This window comes from Ovis canadensis, chromosome 14, assembly GCF_042477335.2.
Source record: "Ovis canadensis isolate MfBH-ARS-UI-01 breed Bighorn chromosome 14, ARS-UI_OviCan_v2, whole genome shotgun sequence".
NCBI lineage: Eukaryota > Metazoa > Chordata > Mammalia > Artiodactyla > Bovidae > Ovis > Ovis canadensis.
In genome coordinates this window covers 59,943,643-59,968,042 of record NC_091258.1, presented here as the reverse complement: position 1 = coordinate 59,968,042, position 24,400 = coordinate 59,943,643, and the positions used below count along the sequence as shown (strand labels likewise).

The 24,400-nt window shown below is 39.2% G+C and overlaps 1 protein-coding gene across 1 annotated transcript in view; it reads right to left on the bottom strand.

The window, feature by feature from the left end:
• The window catches only part of ZNF260 (zinc finger protein 260), a 56,767-nt gene that overhangs the window by 29,160 nt on the left and 3,207 nt on the right, over window positions 1-24,400 (bottom strand). The window contains exons 2-3 of the mRNA XM_069550597.1: window positions 4,332-4,425; window positions 3,254-3,380 (exon numbers count right to left, since the gene is read on the bottom strand). Of these exons, the coding sequence (XP_069406698.1) occupies window positions 3,254-3,380; window positions 4,332-4,425 (221 nt within the window). The remainder of the gene's footprint in view (window positions 1-3,253; window positions 3,381-4,331; window positions 4,426-24,400) is intronic.

The following is a 24,400-nucleotide window of genomic DNA, read 5'->3' as shown; positions in this document are numbered from 1 at the left end:
GAAATGGACTCCTTATATACCATCTCCTTTTCATTGTCCAGGTATAAAAGTTAGTACCCTCAGAAATGATGTGCTACTAGCTGACTCTAAGCTCATATATCCATCTCTATTCCAATATCTAGTTCCTTGCCCTCATACCCATTTTTTTTTTCAATTTTGTATTCTGAAATTTTCTCTGTTGTCATACTATTTATTTCCTTATTCCTTAAACTTCAGAAAGACAAAATCATTATTTTCTGTGCCACTGAATATCAAGGCTCAAGGTCATAGTAGTTGACAGTTACAAGAAAAGTAAATCACTGGTTGAAAGGAATCTAAGAATAAAAGCAAATATTACAAATATGTCACTGGAGAATACAGCTATCAAAGTAACTATAAGAATAATGCAATAGTTACAGAATGCCTCCATGCTTTTAAAAATATCACACAACACTATAGTGATTTTATATACACAAATTTATATACATATGAAATTTCTAATAATAGTAAGATATATGTATATATATAAGTGTTTATAAATGATTGTTTTCTAATTGTCTCTCTACTTACACATATTGTCTCCATCATTGCTATTAATTTTCTCCTATGCATACTCATGAGTTTCTTTATCCCATATATCAATAAAGATGATATTTTATTTACTTCTCTTCAGTAGTATTGCCACTATTATTCATCTATCTTATTGAAATCCTAGTTTATATTTACATGTTTTCCTTCATGCTCTTTCCCAAATACTCCATTTTCTTATACTCAAAGCTAACCATTGCTATATTTCCCCCCAAATATCAGTGTTTTATATATTATAATAGGTATATACCATATTTTAAGGCTTATGCAGTTCTGAGTAAAGCTGTGGCTGAAATGCTATGTAAAAGTGGAGGTAGGAGGTGGGAAAAAAGGGAGGTGGAGGTGGGAAATAGTGTAAGGCACTTTGTAACAAACAATCTGTTGGACCCAGCTAGAGAATGGCAATCAATGAGGGAACAACCTGAGGAAAATCCAAAGTGACTGATACACATTGTATGATAAAGAACAAAAATAATTTCCTGTGACTGAATTATGTTATGTATAATTAAGGTGAAATAATGCAAACATCTTATTTGACTGTAACAATAAAATCATAAATGAATGCCTTATCAGTAAATTAAAAATACTTCCTTTTAGAAATGAAGAAGCTTTCTATCAAACAACTGTTCAGTTGTTGTGGAAATGTATTGAAATTTCTGAGAATAGTGGCACTGAAAATATTACATATTGAAAATCCATGAAACAACATTAGTCACAAAGAAAGGATTTAAATGTTTATATTAATAAAAATGAAAGATTGAAAATAACCAATGCATACATCCCATTCAAGAAGGTAGAGAGAACAAAGTGACCTAAAGAAAAGGTGAGGGGAGAATTGAATAAATACAGAATCAGAAAGTGATGAGTTAGAAACATGTAAAGAGTATAATTAACAAATATAAAATATAAATGACAAAGAAGGGAAAGAACCATCACAGAGGGTATTTTTTTAAATGATATAAGATTCCTCTGCTAATCAATTTGAAAATGTTGACATAAATTATTTTGTAGGTAAATAAATAGTGAAAACCCTAGATGCCATAAAAGTTGGGGGGGAAAAAAGAACAATTTGCTAGAAAGAGATAAAATTGTCAAAGACTTACCTCCCATGAAACAAAAAATCATAAGCATGCCTATTGCCTAAATTGTGGCAGTAAGCCAGGTAATGAGCCAGGGCTCCTAAAATAAAGATCTGAGCCATAACCTGGAGCAGGGAAGGTAGAAGATATGCCCTTGACGGTTGTGACAGAAGCAAGAATGTTATAATATTAATGAGTCATGACAAAAGACACAAAAATTATCTGAAGGAGACCACCATTTTGACAATACAAGAATCGAAAAAGGGGGGAAAATACTTTGTGTACTAAAATATGTTAAGTAAACAACTACATAAAATTTATAGCTAGTATTTTTAAAGAAGAAGCAAAACACATAAAACATGGAAGACCAGAAGAACTCACTTTTAACCAATTGAGGTGTATGGTTTAGGATAGGGAAGATATAGAGTGAGCCTAGGAAAACTTCAGAAAGCAATAATATATTCAAGAAATAAAGAATCAAGTCAATGGTACACAAAAATCCATGAGGAATTCCTCACTATTTATATAGCTAGGTATCAACAATCAAAGGCTGTGATGGGCTAAAGTATACTAAACTAATAAAAATCAACAAATCCATAATGACGCATAAAGAAGAGGTCAGTCAAATGGAGTTTCCCCAAAACATTACAGGGGCTTGCCTCCTCTTGGACAGGCTAGGCTTTTTATTCTGGTGATGACTTTCCTTGTTTCATCAAGTCTTTACTTTCCTGGCCCGTTTTACTTGTCAGATCCCACACAACCCTCCAGAGCAACTTTCTTTCCATCAATAAGGTAGTTACAACTGGCTTAGAAATGGAACACCCTGCTTACAAGACAGAAATGTAACATAATAAAACCTGCTTCTGACACTAATTAGCCATGTAACCTTGGAGAGGTAGCCTAAATATTCGTTTTAGCAATCTCTTCAAAGAAAAATAATGCAAGTAGTATTTATGTCATAGGGTTGCAGAATTAGGTAACTCAGTATATTAAAAGGGCTTAAAACAGGGCCTGGTACAAGGCAAGAACTACATGAGCTGAGAGGAAAACAAGTAGCTTTCTAAAACATTAAGAGGTCCTTGCTAGAATTCTGACTTAATGTTAAACGCAAAGTTCTTTAACCTCATAGAAGGTGTAAGACGATACTTGTATCAGGCAATGAATATGAATTCTGTTTGCCAGTCTAACAACATAAATTACACATATTCTTTTGATAATCATATCAAATCAAGAGAGTATGTTAGCTGTTCTCCCAGAGGTGGGTAAGGAAATAATATAAAGAATTTAAAGCAATTCTGGGCTCAAACAAAATACAATAGATACCTTAAAGGATATACTCTATGTATCCTGTAATCAGATCTAGCTCTCTGGGTATCAAGGAAGGCAGAAATTATATGAAGAAACTAAAAAGGGAATTCATACAAATTATATGAAGAATGATGAAGGTTCTAAAAGGAGGTGTCATCTCCAAAACCATGCTCAATCCATACATTTGGAAACTTGGAGAAGAAATGCATCTAGTGTCTTAAAAAACAGCATTGAGTTAACTGAATGTCAACTGATAGTCTATAGAACATATTCTAAATTATGTGAACAGCCAAATTTACCCAATGCGACCAAGTTGCTGTAATTTTCCATCATCACATCCCAGTACAAGTCCCTCTGAACAGAATCCAGATATTCCCACTCCTCCTGAGAGAAGCTGATGACCACATCCCTGAATGTCACCAATTCCTAAAATAAGAAACCACATGTTACACATAAAATTGAAGGAAACATTTTTGACTAAAAGATAAAAAAGAATTAACCTATTATATATAGAATGGATAAACAACAAGGGCCTACTGTATAGCACAGGGAACTATTAATATCCTGTAATAAACCATAATGAAAATATGAAAAAGAATATATATTTGTATAACTGAATCACTTTGCTGTATAGCAGAAATTAACACAACATTGTAAAGGAACATTGTATGTCACATGCCTGTGGCATGAATTATCAATGATAATGAATTTTCTACATCCTTGTTCCTCAGTACAGGAAAAATATATAGCTTAGAAAATAGGGTATGAACAATATTTTAAAATTTCTTACAATCCCAAGTTCATCACTGTTAATCACCATTTCACATTATATAAGAATTATAACTTCTAATGAAAAATTATTTATTAAGTGCTTTTTAGTGGCTGCAGAGTAGTATGCTTCGTGAAAATATATCTGCTTTAATTATATTTAGATTTAGACATAGGTTGGATAAGCTCTTTTCCAATTCTGAAATCAATAATATCTACTGTTTATGTCTGAGACTAGTTAACATCAAATCCAATCTACCTGGAAAATCAGGTCTGTTCAGAAGTGGAGTTTGCTCATATGGTAGTTATTAAATGGATCCATTTGCTTTTTTTCTCAAGAGTACGTAAAAGGATGGTAAATGCCTCCCTCTGGGGATTCCATTTCTACCCTATAACTGCTCTGAACAAAAAATCTACACATAGGAATACTGAACATTATTTGGAAAAGAGATAGGCACATAGAAGGTACAGTGTGCTGTTTGACTCCAACTTTCCCTAGAAAGTGAAAATGGGGATTTTCATGAGGATGTGGGGGTAGGCTCTTAAAGCTGTTTTCTTGGAAGATTCAGATAAATGAAATGTTCACAAAGGAGAGAAAGAGCAACTTACATGGTCCATGCTTAGAACTGTAAAGAATTGATCGAGGAATTCCACTTCTGGTATGACAGCATGAGGAGTTCTATGGAGATTGTCCCCATTAAAACTGGTGAAAATTATATATAAAAACAAAGCAAATGAAGAAACATTTGTTCAAGAAAATCTAGTAAAACTTACTAAGAACTGTAAAAGTCTGAAGTATCTGAACCTAATCTGTACCCTTCCTTATCCCTCCATCCTAGTGAGAAAAAGATTCTGTTCCAAACTAGTACAACTAAGGACACAAACTTCCTCACTCCTCCTCAATCCCTTCTCCCAGTCGGATAACTCTCTTCCTGGGAGGAGTAGAACATTGGCATTTCTCATTTGCCCCCAGCTACCTTTGCTCAGGCAAATGCAACTAAGCGATGCAACTGCCTAGCAGCCAGATAAGAACTGTAGGCTGTACCCTGGGTGTGGCACTGCTGAGAATACTGGGGTTCCAATCATCTTTGCCTTGGCTCATCGGGTAGGAATTCCATGCCAAGAGAGGGAAGCTGAGACCTAAGACTACTGAGCAAACCCCTCCATATCCCTCTCCATTTGCAATGGAGTATGGAGAAGTTCAAGGGTAAGGACATTCTCAAAAACAGTGGAAATTTTAGTAAAAAGCTATTGGGGTTAGTGAAAGGCTATAAAGATGGAAAAATTCACTGGAAAAAAATTCATTGGACATAAATGCTAAATTGTAGGCAGGCTAGTTTGTCAGAAGGGATCAGAGAAAGATATTTAGGGAGCCCTTCTTATTGTCAGAACAAATCTCAAATACTGACTTGATTTCCTTAGTCTGTGAAGCAGTATATCTCCAGGGCATTACTGAAAATAATAGTGCCATCAGTCACAATTAGGGAATCCTAACAGCTTGGTGTGGTCAGGTAAAGAGACATTCAAAGAGCCTTGTCAAAACCACTGTCATCCAAGGGTGCCTGTGTAATAATCAAGTCTATACCCCAAGGAGCAATATTAGAGATTTACACTATAGGGGAGATAGATTTCACTTAATTAGTTTCAGTTCAGTTCAGTCACTCAGTCATGTCCGACTCTTTGCGACCCCATGAATCGCAGCACGCCGAGCCTACCTGTCCATCACCAACTCCCGGAGTTCACTCAGACTCATGTCCATTGAGTCAGCGATGCCATCCAACCATCTCATCCTCTGTCATCCCCTTCTCCTTCTGCCCCCAATCCCTTCCAGCATCAGAGTCTTTTCCAATGAGTCAACTCTTCGCATGAGGTGGCCAAAGTACTGAAGTTTCAGCTTTAGCATCATTCCTTCCAAAGAAATCCCAGGGCTGATCTTCAGAATGGACTGGTTGGATCTCCTTGCAGTCCAAGGGACTCTCCAGAGTCTTCTCCAACACCACAGTTCAAAAGCATCAATTCCTCAGCGCTCAGCTTTCTGCGTAGTTGAACTCACATCTATACATGACCACTGGACAAACCATAGCCTTGACTAGATGGACCTTTGTCGGCAAAGTAATGTCTCTGCTTTTGAATATGCTCTCTAGGTTGGTCATAACTTTCCTTCCAAGGAGTAAGCGTCTTTTAATTTCATGGCTGCAGTCACCATCTGCAGTGATTTTGGAGCCCAGAAAAATAAAGTCTGACATTGTTTCCATTGTTTCCCCATCTATAAAAAAGCTATTTCTACATAAAAGATTTAACAGAGTTGGAGATAAGCTTTCCTTTTGTTTAGGAACATAATGAGCACAAAAGATCTTCAAAATGGGTGGGAACATGAAGGAAATTTGTGACTGAAATAAATTACTTCTACAAACTTGTGAACATCCTTTTATCACACCAATGCAATAGGATACATTCACTATACACATACTTGAATTAACAAAATTAAAGATGGTAGTAGCGTTTTCAGACTAAATAAGAAAATGTATGTAAAAGAGGCAGAAATGTATTTGGTACAGCATATGTGCTTATTGTGCTGTGTGCTCAGCGTGTCTGACTCTGTGACCCCGAGGACTGTAGCCTGCTAGGGTTCTCTGTCCATGGAATTCTCCAGGCAAGAATACTGGCATGGGTTGCCATTCCCTTCTGCAGGGATATATTTATTATATATGGCTTAATTTTTTAACTTTATTATTAAAAAACTAATATCATTTTAGCTATTTAAGATTGATTATAAATGCAATCTTAGTAAAACAGATTCATATACAGTATTAACAATTAGGAGTGTTCTTTTTCCTATGTAAAAAGTTTGTCTTGTCTGCATGGTATTATATCTCATTTATGTAATGTGATTAACTTAGTTTTTAAGATTATATACAGTTATATAAAACCCATGAAGTTACAGATATTCTGCAAACAAAACCAAACATACAAAAAAAAAAGTTAGGAATTATATAGAATAATTTTGAACATAATTTCAACAGATTTGTGGTCCTTTATGAATACCTCAGCTTTCTTCACAGTCCAACTCTCACATCCATACATGACCACTGGAAAAACCACTGGAGAAAATGGAATTAAATTGTCTTAAGAATTTCTATTATGGATATTTGCACAAATCTGGCTATTAAAAATTCCTTCTAAGTCCTCTTAAAATTAACTTTATATTTTCATTACTCTTTAGTTAAGAAATTTATGAGGAATATTTAGAATCTCCGCATAAGAGCAACTTTTTTTTCTTGAGAATTTAATTAAGTACAAGGTATTTAGTAAGTGCTCTAGAGCTATGCCCAGATTAATGTATTCAATCTTCATAAAATCCATAAGGCACTGATGTGATTATTATGAACATTTTATAACAAGAAATTACAAAATAGAGAGCCTAATAACAATTTCCTTGGAAAGAAAGTTATGACCAACCTAGACAGCATATTAAAAAGCAGAGACATTACTTTGTCAACAAAGGTCCATCTAGTCAAGGCTATGGTTTTTCCAGTGGTCATGTATGGATGTGAGAGTTGGACTGTGAAGAAAGCTGAGGGCTGAAGAATTGATGGTTTTGAACTGTGGTGTTTGAGAAGATTCTTGAGAGTCCCTTGGACTGCAAGGAAGTCCAACCAGTCCATCCTAAAGGAGATCAGTCCTGGGTGTTCCTTGGAAGGACTGATGTTGAAGCTGAAACTCCAATACTTTGGCCACCTCATGCGAAGAGCTGACATTGGAAAAGACCCTGATGCTGGGAAAGTTTGAGGGCAAGAGGAGAAGGGGACGACAGAGGATGAGATGGTTGGATGGCATCACCAACTCAATGGATGTAGGTTTGGGTAGACTCCAGGAATTGGTGATGGACAGGGAGGCCTGGTGAGCTGCGGTTCATGGGGTCGCAAAGAGTTGACACAACTGAGAGACTGAACTGAACTGAATAACTATTGACCTCCTTGAAATATGGTGAATTTGAACAAGCAACAGAATTTTAAATTTAGTTTTAATTAAAATAGAAAAGCAATATAAAATGTCTTTCAGTTAAACACAATTTTATTGTTTTGATGTGAGTATATTTCACCTTGAGCTTCCCAGGTGGCATTTCTGGTGAAGAACTCACCTGCCAGTGCAGGAGACCTAGGAGACGTGGGCTTGATCCCTGGGTTGGGAAAATCCTCTGGAGGAAGACATGGCAACCCACTCCAGTATTCTTGCCTGGAGAATCCCATGGACAAAGGAGCCTGGTGGGCTATGGTCCATATGGTCCCAAAGAGTCAGACACGACTGAAGCAACTTAACATGCATGCACGCATACTTCACCTTAACCACTGAAAATTTAGTATCCAAATTGAGACGTGCTGTAACAATAAAATATGCACCAGATTTTGAAAACTTAGTAGGAAGCTATGAATGTAAAAAACTTCAATTTATTTATGTCATTTTATGTTGAAATAATATTTTAGATATATTGGTTCAAATGAGATGCATTATCAAAATTAATTTCAACTGTTTCCTCCTACTTTTTAAAATGTGTTCAATAGAAATTATACAATTACATAAGCGGCTTTTGTTATATTTCCACTAGTGTTGCTTTAGACTCAAATACCACTATACCACACTGCCTATCACAATCTACACCGAGAGATGGTCTGAAACTAAGTCTACTGCCAAATCTCAAACAAGACTTGGTTATCACCACTCAACACTCCCCATGGATTTTCTGGAAAAACTCCCTGCCCTTGTACACACATACTTCTCTTCACAAAACTCCAATCATATACCCACTTCTAAATGTCAAAGTCAACTGTTTCACTTACTGATTGAAGTCAACCACGTCCTACTTGCTGTATTTGGAAATCAAAGGTATCTGCTATGTTATTATACCTAGCCACAGATCTCTTCCTTAACAAATCACATTCTAAAATAAGCCCTTCATTTATCCTCCACAAGTTCAAGAGCACACGGGATTACTGAATGATTTACCCAATGGGTATGGGAATATTAACTGGAAAGGTAAAGGGTGCTTGGAAAAAGATAAGGCATCCATCTCTCTGGCCCTGTTACTAATTGGGAAGGGGAGGCCTAGAACCAGGAAAGTGGATAAGTCACAATTAGGGAAACTTAGGAGAAGGAAAGCAATACTCTGTAAAACAAAAGTGTATGATAACAAAAAGCAAACACAAACTGACCTTGTATGGGCTATTAAATAAGTAGCAACACTCTCCACCTCAGAAACTGCAGAACTACAGGACCAAGAAGGACTTGTGAAACTCTAGACTGGCTAAAAGTTGTGATGAACACATAGTCCACCAACAGACATGACCCATTACCCACCACAAATACAACCAGATGGAAATGGGAAATTAGAATACTGCTGACTTTTGCCAGTATCAGAGAAAAAGGTAAGCGCCACCTATGCCCAAAGCTGGAATCTAAGTTCACAGCAGTTTCTGGAGGGCACAGGACAGGGAATGTTGTGGTTCTGAAATGTGCAAATGGCCTCCATAATGCATCCAAGAGAGTTTAACCCAGGAAGGGATGATACACCTGTGTTCCTCTCCCCCTTCAAGTCTTCTCCGAAACCTGTGTTGAAAACAGATGCGAGCCTAAATTCTAATCCCATGATTTCAGACATAATTTTCTATTGGGAACTTTCATTATAAGAATAAAATTCATGACTTTCACTCTAGTGAGCTTTTCTTCACAAGGGCTTCCCTGGTGGTGCAGAGGTTAAAGCGTCTGCATGCAATGTGGGAGACCTGGCTTGACTCCTGGTTCGGGAAGATCCCCTGGAGAAGGAAATGGCAACCCACTCCAGTATTCTTGACTGGAGAATCCCATGGATTTTCTATTGGGAACTTTCATTATAAGAATGAAATTCATGACTTTCACTCTAGTGAGCTTTTCTTTACAGCTAGATCCAATTAGCTATATGGTGTGAGGACAGAAGAGAATCCAGGGAAACAGTCCAAGAAATGGAACCTACAATTATACCCTGGGTGGGCAACATTCACTTCACCGATGTCCTCTCTGTGTTAAGCATTCGTCTGGTACTCGGACGTGCTGATACAGCTTACACACACACACACACGTGTTAAAAAAAAATTCACACATTCCTAGTGCACTGGAAAAAACCCTCAAAATTTCAACAAGCTAATCGAAAAAACAAACTCCATTTTCTTGACAGTCACAACAGAGATGGTATCGGACCACGTGGTCACAATGTCTGTCACACACCCTCGTTGCCTTGGTGATGTGAACCGCGGTCACACAGTAGGCTCTGCCCCCCACGGACAGTGCCACGAACCGAATCAGATACCAGTCATGCCACCCCAGGACCCCAACAAACACTCTAGCTCTCATTGGCTCGCTGGCTCTCACACACGCACAAGCGAGAACACCACAAAGACGCAGTCACGAGCAATAGCACCCGCAACCATGGTCGTCCTCCGCTCACGCAGACACAGGCTCCTGGCTCCACAGGCCCCATCCGTCCTCCTCGAGCTTGACCCCAGCCTCCCCGATCACCGCCAGCCTCTCCTGCAGCCTGACCAGGTTCACCTGAACTCACCAGGCATAACCCAATAACCATCACGACACAAGAAGGGGAGCCAAAGGTCGAAGTTCATTCGAGGCTCTGGGACCTGTGGGAAACGTAGTCCAACACAGAAAACGCCCAGACCTCCGAGCAGAGCGTGAAGCCCACCAGCAGCTGAGGCCCCTCCGAGCCTCGCGACTCCCGGGAATTCCAGGATGTGCTGATCGCTCGCCGATGGCGAGGAGTTGCAGCTGGCGGTCCTTTCAGACGCCAAAGAGCCAGGTGATGATGCTCTTCTGTTAGCTAGGCGAGGTCGTAGAAGGAAGGAAAGCCCAAGCCGAGGAAATAATTGCAAACCTGGGCCGGGGAGAACAGTAAAGGGAACCGGAAACTCGGGGCTGGCAGAGGAAGCAAACGAAAAAAGCCTGGCTCTGGTAGGGCCCGGTAAGAATCAGAAGCCCCGGGCACAGGGACTCAGGATCCCGGCTGAAAAGGGCCGGGGAGGGAATCGTGAATCCATGCCAGGGAGGCCAGGCTAAGAAGGGCTGAAGCCGTGCGGAGGGAGTTCGGGCAGGAGAGGGCACGGGCGAGAACTTCACTTAGACCGGCGTGACCCCAGGTCGTGAACCAGAGGACCAAGGATTTTGTTGTTTTTGTCAGGTTTGCCCCTTGAGAACGCCTCAACACCCAGATCAGCACTTAGCAAACACTCAGTGTACTGAGTGTACGCCCGCCCTCGTGAGTGTTTTATATCATCACTGCTTCAACTTCCATTCCCTGGTGTCCTTTTCCAGTCAGTCTCACAGGGAGACAGCCATGGTTCTGATATGTGTCGTCTTAATTTAGTTCTGTCAGTTCTCCAATTCTAATTGCCTCCTTTAGCTCATCCTTGTTCTTTAAGATTTATGAATGTTGTGTCCATCTTTTTTTTTTCCTTCTGGACAGCATTCCAATGCACACATGTGGCACAATTTCATTTTCTCTTTATGAGCGGTAGGTGTATTTCCAGGGTTTATATATTATGATAACAATGGCATGTTTCCATTTCTCCTTGGGAAATACCTAGAGGGAAAAAGTGCTGATAAGAGATTAAGTTTATATTTAACTTTCTAACAAGCTGACAGACCTTGTAGGATGATTAAGATTTGTATGGGAAACTATGTGACTATGTAGTAAGTGGTTTCTTAGTTTGATTTGGAATTCTGTGGAATTATGCGAAGGGCTCAGTGGAGTTAGGAATATCAGGTAGGATCCATGTTGTGGTTTTGTGCAGTGGGTGAGATAATAGGAAACAATGTGCTGTACCAACTCATACTTATCATGATTTTTATGTGTTCATTATATGTTAACAGTGAAACTGTATCATAAGTGATATTAATGAATGAGAGCCTCTGTGTGTCTAGTTAGGTACGTGTCATTTTGATTCTGCTTGCAGAATTATGACTGTTACTGATCAAGTAAAATAGCAGTATAAGATATATCCAAAGGAAATGAAAACAGGATATTAAAGAGATACCTGACTTCTTTCTTCACCACAGCAGTATTCACAATAGCCAAGATATGGAAACAACCTAAGTTCCTCTCACTTTCTGCCATTAGAGTAGTATCCTCCACATATCTGAGGTTGTTGATATTTCTCCCAGCAAGCTTGATTCCAGCTTGTGATTCATCCAGCCTGGCATTTGGCATTATGTACTCCGCATATAAGTTAAATAAGCAGAGTGACAGTATACAGCCTTGTGGTACTCCTTTCCCAATTTCAAACCAGTCTGTTGTTCCCTGTCAGTTTTAATTGTTGCTTCTTGACCTGCATACAGTTTCCCAGGAGAAAGGTATTCCCATGTCTTTTAAGAATTTTCCACAATTTGTTGTGATGCATACAGTCAAAGGCTTTAGAGTAGTCAATGGAGCAGAAGTAGATGTTTTTCTAGAATTACGTTGCTTTCTCCACGATCCAATGAATATTAGCCATTTGATCTCTGGTTCCTCTACCTTTTTAAAATCCAGCTTATACGTCTGGAAGTTCTTGGTTCACGTATCGCTGAAGTCTAGCTTGAAGGATTTTGAGTATAACCTTGCTAGCATGTAAAATGAGCTCAGTTGTATGGCAGTTTGAACATTCTTTTCATTGCTATTCTTTGGGATTGAAATGAAAACTGACCTTTTCCAGTCCTGTGACCACTGCTGAGTTTTCCAAATTTTCTGACATATCGATTGCAGTACTTTCACAGCATCATCTTTTAGGATTTTAAATAGCTCAGCTGGAATTCCATCACCTCCACTAGCTTTGTTCATAGTAATGCTTCCTAAGGCCCATGTTGTCTGGCTTTAGGTGAGTGACCACACCATCATGGTTATCCGGGTCATTAAGACCCCCTTTTGTATAGTTCTTCTGTGTATTCTTGCCACCTCTTCTTAATCTCTTCTGTTTGTTAGGTCCTTACCATTTCTGTCCATTGTCGTGCCCATGCTTGCATGAAATGTTCCCTTGATATCTCCAGTTTTCTTGAAGAGATCTCTAGTCTTTCCCATTCTACTGTTTTCCTCTGTTTCTTTGCACTGTTCATTTAAGAAGGCCTTCTGATTTCTCCTTGCTATTCTCTAGAACTCTGCATACAGTTGGGTATATCCTTCCCTTTTGCTTCTTTTCTTTCCTCAGCTATTTGTAAGGTCTCCTCAGACAACCACTTTGTTTTCTTCTTGGTTTTAATTAATTAATTAATTTGGTGTGGCAGGTTTTAGTGGCAGCACACAGGATCTTTCAGTTGTGGAATATGGGATCTAAATTCCCTGACCAGGGATCAAACCTGGGCCCCCAACACTGGAAGCATGAAGTCTTAGCCACTGGATTACCGGGAAAGTCCCCCATTTTACCTTCTTCCATTTCTTTTTCTTTGGCATGGTTTTGATCACTGCCTCCTGTACAGTGTTATGAACAATGAGTGGATTTATCGATTCATCCTTTGTTAATCTTTGGTTTGTATTAATAGATCCTAAAGCTGTGATTAGGTACAAATTAATGACTACTGTATCTTCTTTTTAGGTTTAAACTTTTATCATTATAAAACATCCCCCCATATAAAATATCCCCCTTTATATCATTTATAAAACACTATAAAACAGTTATTTCTCGTAAGATTTTTTTTTTTGGTCTGATCTTAATATAGAGACACCAACTTTCCACAAGTTAGTCTTTACATTATACCTCTTTCATATTTCAAGTTTTCTGTATCATTATACTTAATATATGTAAGCTGCTATAAGCAGACAGTTGATTTTGTACTTTTCATCCAGGCTGATAATAATTTTCTTTTTATTGGAATGTTTAATCCACTTCCATTATATTTAATTACTAATAATGTTGGGTATACTAACATGTGCTTTTATGTGTCCCCTCTTTGTTGAGGTACATGGGATCTACAGCTGCAGCATGTGAACTCTTAGTTGTGGGATGTTCCCTGACCACAGTACGAATCTGGGACCCCTGCTCTGGAAGCATGGAGTCTTAGCCACTAGACCAGCAGAGAAGCACCCCCTTTTAAAAAAAAAATTATTTTGGGTGTTAGTGGCAACAACAGTAGTTGTGGCACTCTGGCTTAGTTCCCTGCAGCATGTGGGATCTTAGTTCCCCGACCAGGGATCAAACCCACGTCCCCCACATTTTGAGGTGGATGCTTAACCACTGGACCACCAGGGAAGTCCCTATTTCTTTATACTTTTATTCTGCCATTCTTACCTCCTGTTGTATTACTCGAATAGTTTCTCCATTAGTTTATACTGTTATACATTATTCTCTTAGTGGTTGTCATAAAGATTACAATATTATGCTTAACTTATTACAGTTGGAACTCTCATGCAGTGGGTATGAGAGCATAACACACTAGAAATACGTTCATCAGTGTCTATAAAACTAAACATAGATTTATTACATAACCCAGCGATCCTTTCCCAGGACATTTTCCCACAGCAAAAAAGAAAGCTTATGTTGACAAAACATAAGCATACAATACAGTAATGTTCATAGCAGTAACATCTCTTAAAGAAAAATTTGAAACAACTCAGATTTCCAACATCAGGAGAGAAAAGTAATCTGTGCAACATCCTATGGAATATAAAGCAAAAAAAAAGATGCCTGCTACATGCATAACATGGGTGAATCCCAAAAAGATGTCAGAAAAAAAGATTTAAATTAAAATCGAGTAGATTTTGAATAGGGAGGTACATAGATATTTTTATTCAGTGGCACCCAGATAATAATGTGAACTATCCAGTTCCTACATTATTCCCCTGAATATTAATAAATACATCTGAGCAGATGCATTTCCACCCAGCAGAAGCCATTGCCACATTCCTGAACGTGTCTGCATGTGAAATGACACGGACACATGTTCCCAGAAGGTCCTGGAGGGGAGGAAAATTTGGGTAAGACATGCGAGCCGCTTAGCAAGTGGAAGGAATTAGCCAGGTAAGATTCAGCTTTAACAACAACTGATTGGTTTAAAATATAGAATATCCTTTCATGACTACTAGTCATTAAATGCAAGGTTATAAAACAATTTTTACTTAAAATTATGTTCAATTATACCTCAAAACTTAAAAAAAGTATGAAAACATTCAAAACACTTAAGTTTTTAAAAAGTGAATGCATAAATATAATGTGATTACAAGACCAAGATTTTAATCTAGATACTCTAGATTAAGGAAGGAAGGAAGAAGTCAAGTCACTGAGTCATGTTCGGCTCTTTGCGACCCCACGGACTATACAGTCCTTGGAATTCTCCAGGCCAGAATACTGGAGTGGGTAGCCTTTCCCTTCTCCAGGGGGTTTTCCCAACCCAGGGGTCAAGCCCAGTTCTCCTGCACTGTGGCTCAATTCTTTACCAGCTGAGCCACCAGGGAAGCTCAAGAATACTGGAGTGGGTATTTTAGGGGAAGCACACTGATTGAAACCACCCACCCTGGCCAGGCATCATAGTAACCATTTGCATGAGTTTTACCACAGGAGGTCCTGGTAAGGAACACAGAATAAGCCACCACCAACCAGAAGAGTTCAGAAAAGGTCAACAGGAGGCACCACATGTCCAGCCACCTCCCAGAATCCTTCTCTCTGGCGTCCATCTTGGCTGAACAAGGTGTATACCACCAGGAAGGACTGTGAGTCAGAATGATTGGCTAAAGACAACCCAGAAACTAATCCCATCACCATAAAACTGCAAGCCACCTGGCAGAGCTGTTTTCCTGGGTTCCCTTACCTTACCCTCCTGCTCTCCGCCTGGGTGCCCTTTCCCAATAAACTCTCTTGCTTTGTCAGCACATGTGTCTCCTCGGACAATTCATTTCTGAGTGTTAGACAAGAGCCCGGTTTCGGGCCCTGGAAGGGGTCCTCCTTCCTGCAACAAATGGCAACTCTGGTGGGACTCTTCTTCCCTGTGACTGACATCCTGACCACTCGGGGTACTCAGGGGCCAGTTTGCCTGCCAATGGACCAGACCCAGCAGCCACAGCTGGGACTGGTTTTGTCCCTAGTCTCCTGATGCAGACAACTGGCCAGAGTGCCCCAACTGGTAAGGAACAAGAGACTTTATTGACCTCTCTCCCCTTTGCTCTCTCTTTCGTCTCCTTAACTCTTCCTATCCTTCCCCTTTTTTCTAATCCCCCGGTCCTGGATGCAGAAATCTGGTTGAAGGGCCTCAGCCTAAGCTGAGGATTGGCAACTGATCACCACGTCTTGGCAGAGAAGTCGAATTCTGGTTCTGTTCTGATTTGGTTTCTGGTAGGGCCGAGTTCTAGTCCTCCCTTCTCGGGAGGTCCAGGGTAAAGTCCCATAACACCTGGGTATCTGCAGGTGGCAGGAGATGTCTCTAAGACCACCCATTTCACCTCCCTCTCTCGCCTCCTCCCCCTTCTTCATTCAACCTGGCTTACTTTCCTCCCTTTGAAATGTTTGAAGACCTGAGATATTTTCATTTACTCTGTTAGTACTTGGATCTGAAGTTTTATGTATCTATAGGATGCTTTCTGAAAGACTGTATCCTTGTATTTAAGGGAACATCTGATGAAGACTGCTAGGTCTATATGTGTGTTTTAACTCTGTGTTCTGTGTTATGATTTTTGATGGCCATTTTGCTTTGTCTGTCTACCATTAGGTTTAGACCTGCCGCCATTTCATTAGAACTTGATTTTCTTTCCCTGGGCTTTGAGACCAGGGCTCTCAGGAACATTTATCTAGACCATCTCGAACTCCTGACACTGAGGAAAAATGGGGAAAAAAACTTTAAAAATTTTATTTGCTCCAACTGTTTTTCATAAACTAGTAAATTTTATATTATAATATCTAATTCATGACTAAGCTTAAAAAATGAAGCTAGATCTTGCGTTGTATCTGTCTAAATACGTATCAGTATGTCTTTGTCTCTAGATAATATTTTGAGATTAACTTATAAATGAGCTGTATTTAATTGTCTAAAAAAGGTAAGTGCATTACAGAAATGCAAATCAAGACCACAATGAGGTACCACTTCACACCAGTCAGAATGGCTGCGATCCAAAAATCTGCAAGCAATAAATGCTGGAGAGGATGTGGAGAAAAGGGAACCCTCCTACACTGTTGGTGGGAATGCAAACTAGTACAGCCACTATGGAGAACAGTGTGGAGATTCCTTAAAAAATTGCAAATAGAACTACCTTATGACCCAGCAGTCCCACTGCTGGGCAGACACACTGAGGAAACCAGAACTGAAAGAGACACTTGTACTCCAATGTTCATCGCAGCACTGTTTATAATAGCCAGGACACGGAAACAACCTAGATGTCCATCAGCAGATGAATGGATAAGAAAGCTGTGGTACATATACACAATGGAGTATTACTCAGCCACTAAAAAGAATTCATTTGAATCAGTTCTGATGAGATGGATGAAACTGGAGCCGATTATACAGAGTGAAGTAAGCCAGAAAGAAAAACACCAGTACAGTATACTAACACATATATATGGAATTTAGAAAGATGGCAATGACGACCCTGTATGCAAGACAGGAAAAAAGACACAGATGTGTATAACGGACTTTTGGACTCAGAGGGAGAGGGAGAGGGTGGGATGATTTGGGAGAATGGCATTCTAACATGTATACTATCATGTAAGAATTGAATCGCCAGTCTATGTCTGACGCAGGATGCAGCATGCTTGGGGCTGGTGCATGGGGATGACCCAGAGAGATGTTATGGGGAGGGAGGTGGGAGGGGGGTTCATGTTTGGGAACGCATGTAAGAATTAAAGAGTTTAAAATTAAAAAAAATAAAAAACTAATAACATGTAAAAAAAATTTTTTTAATTGTACATTTATATTTCCAGTTAAAAAAAATAAAAAATAAATTTTAAAAAAAGACATTATAAAAAAGGTAAGTGCTTACAAATCAAATAATTATAAATTAAACAATAAATTCCAGGTTCATGTGAACTGGTAAATATTAAGTACTAAATACCTGATATTAATGTTTGTTGACCTCTCTAATATAGACATGTCTTAATGAACATTAAGTAAAATATTTCATTGTACCTAGGTTTAATATAAATTAAATATTATCATATCAGTTACAAGTTTGTCAACAAGAAAATTACCTCAAGTAAAAAAACTTCTAAAAAATGTAAATGAGATATGAGCTTTTAGATAAGCTCTATTAAGAATAGCTATGCTTTAGAAATAATCTGTCTAAAATAGTCTCTCCAGATTGGGGTGATTTGAATTTCTAAGGGTTGTGCTAAACTAAGTGTTGGAAGTTTGTTAAATAGGTCATTTCCAAATAAAATAAGATTTTGAAACATTTACTACTAAACACTGATTTCCTTCTACAGAAAAACTAAAGAGATTTGAGATTATAAATAAATAATGTTTGGTGCCATCCTAAAATGTTTTAAGAAAGCAAAGGTTTTAGAAATTATCACTGGTATTTATGCTCACCAATCTATAAAATGCTAATATAAAAGTTCTTGGTTGCTAAAAAAAGAAAGTGTGTTTTCAGTAAATAAAAAAAGATATGAAAAAATACTAAAAAGAGTTATACATGATCAGGATTTTCTAAAACTGGATTACAATTAGTTAGATAAATGGACTTTGTTAGGAATGACACAGCCATAGGAAAACTGGTTAGAGCCAAATAGGTCCAATATGGTGGAGTCAACTTTCATTAGACTTTGAGCCTCGGTATATACGCCCATTGTGACATATCAACAAGCTAAATGATACACCCATCGACATTGACTAAAGCTGACCAAATGTTCTAAACCCTTTTAATTGAGTTTTTTGACAACACTTCCTAAATCAAATTATTTTAAAGTTCCTTTGACCTCTAGCTAACTTTGGGGTGTTTCAGAGGGCCCCTGAAACATCCCAAAGAGAGATATTAAACTAACTGTGTTTATTTGATTGGTTAAATTACATGAAAAAGATTATATCAAATGAGTAATAATCTGCTCATTATAATATATGGTAAAATTACTAATACAGCTATCCTAAAAATTATATGAAGTTCTTAACATTCTGATATGTCCTGGTATTCTAATGGAAAACCTGATGACTTCACAAAAGTTAACAAAAGACTGTATGAACCAGCAAAAATGCTTATGACTTTTATGGTTTCTATCTGTAAAATTATGGGTTTAAATCTTATGTTTTCTGGGAGTAGAGAAAACCTTACTTTCAAACTAATTATGACAATACTTTAGTAAAATTATATGTTACAGACAAAACAATTATATTTTCTCTCTATCTGACTCCTCCAGAAATTGGAAACTCTTAGGTTTCCAGTAAGTTTATCAAATGAGTTAAAAAGGTTATCTCACTAACAGATACAAAAATCTCAAGGAATTTTTGAGACCTTCAGTTCAGTTCAGTCGCTCAGTGGTGTCCAACTCTTTGCGACCCCATGAATCGCAGCACACCAGGCCTCCCTATTCATCACCATCTCCCGGAGTTCACTCAGACTCACGTCCATCAAGTCCGTGATGCCATCCAGCCATCTCATCCTCTGTCATCCCCTTCTCCTCCTGCCCCCAATCCCTCCCAGCATCAGAGTTTTTTCCAATGAGTCAACTCTTTGCATGAGGTGGCCAAAGTACTGGAGTTTCAGCTTTAGCATCATTCCTTCCAAAGAAACCCCAGGCTGATCTCCTTCAGAATGGACTGGTTGGATCTCCTTGCAGTCCAAGGGACTCTCCAGAGTCTTCTCCAACACCACAGTTCAAAAGCATCAATTCTTCGGCACTCAGCCTTCTTCACAGTCCAACCCTCACATCCATACATGACCACAGGAAAAACGATAGCCTTGACTAGACGGGCCTTAGTCAGCAAAGTAATGTCTCTGCTTTTGAATATGCTCTCTAGGTTGGTCATAACTTTTCTTCCAAGGAGTAAGCGTCTTTTAATTTCATGGCTGCAGTCACCATCTGCAGTGATTCTGGAGCCCTCCCCCAAAAAAAGTCTGACATTGTTTCCACTGTTTCCCCATCTATTTCCCATGAAGTGACGGGACCAGATGCCATGATCTTCGTTTTCTGAATGTTGAGCTTTAGGCCAACTTTTTCACTCTCCTCTTTCACTTTCTTCAAGAGGCTTTTTAGCTGCTCTTCACTTTCTGCCATAAGCGTGGTGTCATCTGCATATCTGAGGTTATTGATATTTCTCCCGGCAATCTTGATTCCAGCTTGTGTTTCATCCAGTCCAGCGTTTCTCATGATGTGCTCTGCATATAAGTTAAATAAGCAGGGTGACAATATACAGCCTTGACGTACTCCTTTTCCTATTTGGAGACCTTAAAAAGGGAAAAATTCACCTAGATTTGTTAGGCAAAATCTCTGATAAGCCTTTGGTGTGAGTTTCCCAGCCCTGTTTTAAAAGTTCAGTCTGAGACTCTATAAATGTTTCAGCAAAATAAAAAGTCTATGATCAATTATGGTTATATTAATCATCAGACCAAACTTAGTGGGAACAGACCTATTTTACAAACAAACTAGCCTTAATTTGGTTATATTTGATAAAAATGAGGGTAATTTTAGGAAAAAAGAAAGATGATTCTATAAGTGTTAAATTCCAGTTTGTTAATAGAGGTCCACATCTAGTAAGACTAATTTTTAGATAGTTATTTGCTGTTATGTGATATTACTGTAAAATTTCATTAAATTATTGAAGAACACCCTAAGTTTGTTCCTAAAGCTTATCTCAGTAATCTATCTTTGGATGAAGATCAGATGCCTCATGACTTGTAACCAGGACTGGGAAAAGACATAATTTAAGGGATTGTCTTCAATCTGGATGGGAGGACTTTTTTTTATCAGGTACTCTTAACTAGCTCATGCACAATGAAATTGAAGGGAAATTAACTCTTAGATTAATTCCCACTTCCAAAGGCCCCTACACTGGATTGGTCTATAGAGAAGACAGCTGACTTGATTTCACCTTAAAATGATGCTCAAACAGAGGGAAAACTACACTACACCAAGATGAGAAAATGTCTACATCAGAGGTAGACAGCTTGCCCAAGATGCTGGACCTGATTCATATGATCATTTATAATGTTTTCTTGACTACTTAGACCTTTACATATAAATCAAATGCTTTTCTATTATAGGCCTGATCCTATACTAGTTTTAGAAATCAATCCAGTTGTTGGGTTTGTGGCCAATTACCTGTGTCTAGTTCTTGGTGAATTTCTCTACTACAAGAGTCTAACTGGTTGGCCCTGAAAAAATTTACTTAAAAAAAAAAATTATAGTCTTATTCAAGTCATGATATTACTAAATGGAATCTCCTCACCAGGCACATTAATAATGCCTGCTCTGACTCTGGCCATAAATTTGAGCTTTCTTCTATTACTTAAACTCAATCAGAGCAACAAACAATGTTTCAACAAAGGAGGGAAAACTCTCCCACAATTATGAGATGGATTTATATAGATAACACCAGGCTATGGTAATTTACATCTCAAGTCTCCTTCTAAGGCCCACTTGACTTCACATTCCGGGATGTCTGGCTCTAGATGAGGGATCACACCATCGTCATTATCTGGGTAGTGAAGATCTTTTTTGTACAGTTCTTCTGTGTATTCTCGCCACCTCTTCTTAATATCTTCTGCTTCTGTTAGGTCCACACCATTTCTGTCCTTTATCGAGCCCATCTTTGCATGAAATGTTCCCTTGGTATCTCTAATTTTCTTGAAAAGATCTCTAGTCTTTCTCATTCTGTTGTTTTCCTCTATTTCTTTGCATTGATCACTGAGGAAGGCTTTCTTATCTCTCCTTGCTATTCTTTGGAGCTCTGCATTCAGATGCTTATATCTTTCCTTTTCTCCTTTGCCTTTTGCTTCTCTTCTTTTCATAGCTAATTGTAAGGCCTCCTCAGACAGCCATTTTGCTTTTTGCATTTCTCTCCAAGGGGATTGTCTTGATCCCTGTCCCCTGTACAATGTCAGGAACCTCTGTCTGTAGTTCATTAGGCACTCTATCAGATCTAGGCCCTTAAATCTATTTCTCACTTCCACTGTATAATCGTAAGGGATTTGATTTAGGTCATATCTGAATGATCTAGTGGTTTTCCCTACTTTCTTGAATATAAGTCTGAATTTGGCAATAAGGAGTTCAGGATCTGAGCCACAGCCAGCTCCCGGTCTTGTTTTTGCTGACTGTATAGAGCTTCTCCATCTTTGGCTGCAAAGAATATAATCAATCTGATTTCAGTGTTGACCATCTGGTGATGTCCATGTGTAGAGTCTTCTCTTGTGTTGTTGGAAGAGGGTGTTTGCTATGACCAGTGCGTTCTCTTGGCAAAACTCTATTAGCCTTTGCCCTGCTTCATTCCATATTCCAAGGCCAAATTATGGGTATACTTTCAGATTAGACCTTGTATTGCTAAACACTTGAGGTTTCTGAGTCATGTCAGGCTTGGATGCCACTATTCTCAAAACAATGTCTTCTAGAAACTAGTAACTGCAACCTTACTTTTTATAAAACTAGACAACTGGCTACCTGGCTACAAGTCTCCCCAAAATGCCAGGTCTAGACTGGGTTTCAGGCCTATTCTTCTAAAAAGAAATGAGATTTATTTTCATTATTAAAATTGTAGTTATCACTCCTCCAAGCACTTCTAATTGGGTCTGCTACACCAAAATGGCAGACCAAGAAATTGAGATTGAATCATACAAGATCTAGAACTTGGAACTCAGAAATACTTCCAATTCAGTGTCTATTCTCCAAGCTGAGACTGTCCTATGCCCCATTTTGAAAGGAAGTTATCACAGTCATAGTTGCCTAGTTCTCTAAATTAAAACTGAGCAAAACTCTGTGATGCTCCGCAGTACAAATCTGTTCTGTGTTCTCCATTTCTTATCTGTAAGATATAGGCTTCATTCAGCCTCCTTGACCTTCCCTGAGTTCCAAAGGGTAGATTCAAACAATTGCTAATAAGGGAAGGGAGGGGAAACAGAGGAGAAACAATCAAAGGGTGGTACAGCCTCCAGACAGAGTCCTGGTTCCTACTCAAAGACATATGCATAACAATGTCTTTGAATTCTATGAAACTGGAGCCCCCACCACGGTGGAGGATGATAACTTCATTCTAAACACAAGATTCTTGAAACAGCTCTTTTGCCTCACCAGCAACCAATCCAAAAAAAAAAAAAAAAAAGTCACAAACCCTGCAGCGCTCACCCAAAATGTTGCCTGCTGTTTCTGGGCATGAGTGATGACCATCCTGTTAGGTCTCCTTTTTGGCCCCTGTCTATTTCGTCTCTGAGACGACCCAAAAGTTTCAAACTAAGTTGCTGTTATACAAGGATGAATGCTGGTTTCAGACAAAAAATACGTTGACTTAGATCTGGTAGAGAGAGACTTTTGCTCTGCTAGGCAGCCCTACACCCATGCACAACAGAAAGAAGTTACAAAAGAAAGAGACCTCTGCCCCAATTCCCAAAAAGTATCTTGAGTATGAAGTTTCTCGGGGGAGTTGTTAGGGGAAGCACACTGAAACCACCCACCCTGGCCAGGCATCATAGTAACCATTTGCATGAGTTGTTTTACAACAAGAGGTCCTGGTAAGGAACACGGAACTAATAAGCCACCAGCAACCGGAAGAGTTCAGGAAAGGTCAACAGGAGACACCACATGTCCAACCACCTCCCAGAATCCTTCTCTCTGGCGTCCATCTTGGCTGAACAAGGCGTACACTACCAGGAAGGACTCTGAGTCAGAATGATTGGCTAAAGACAACCCAGAAACTAATCCCATCACCATAAAATCGGAGACTGCAGCCACCTGGCAGAGCTGTTCTCCTGGGTTCCTTTAGCATCCTGCTCTCCACCTGGGTGCGCTTTCCCAGTAAAATCTCTTGCTTTGTCAGCCCATGTATCTCCTCGGACAATTCATTTCCGAGTGTTAGACAAGAGCCCAGTTCCGGGCCCTGGAAGGCTACCCCTTCTCTAGCAGATCTTCCTGATCCAGGAATCGAACTGGGGTCTCCTGCATTGCAGGCAAATTCTTTACCAGCTGAGCTACCAGGCAAGCCCTAAATGACCAGAAAGATTCTGAGGACACAAGGCATACATGATGTGCCACATGTGCCTGCTAACTCGCTCAGTTGTGTCCTGACTTTGCGGCCCCATACACTGTATCCCGCCAGGCTGCTCTATCAGATTCTCCAGGTATGAATACTGGAGTGGGTTGCCATGCCCTAGTCCAAGGGATTTTCCCGAACCCAGGGATCAGACCCACACTTCTTACGTCTCCTGCATTGGCAGGCAGGTTCCTTACCACTAGCACCATATGGACTCCACAATTAAAGGTTAGTAAATTTTTCTGTAAAGAACTGAAAAGTTGTTGCTGGACCATGAAAAGACACTGGGATTCTTGGCCTGCAGGAAAAGAAACTCGCTCAGTCGTGTCCGACTCTTTGCAACCCCATGGACTGTAGCCTACCAGGCTTCTCCATCCATGGGAGATTCCAGGCAAGAACACTGGAGTGGGTTACCATTTTTGGCCTGCAGAGAAGAATTCAATCCAGGGCCAGAGACGAGGCTTGATCGCTCAGAGCGCTTGTGTAATAAAGCTTTATTAAAGTGTAAAGGAGACAGAGAA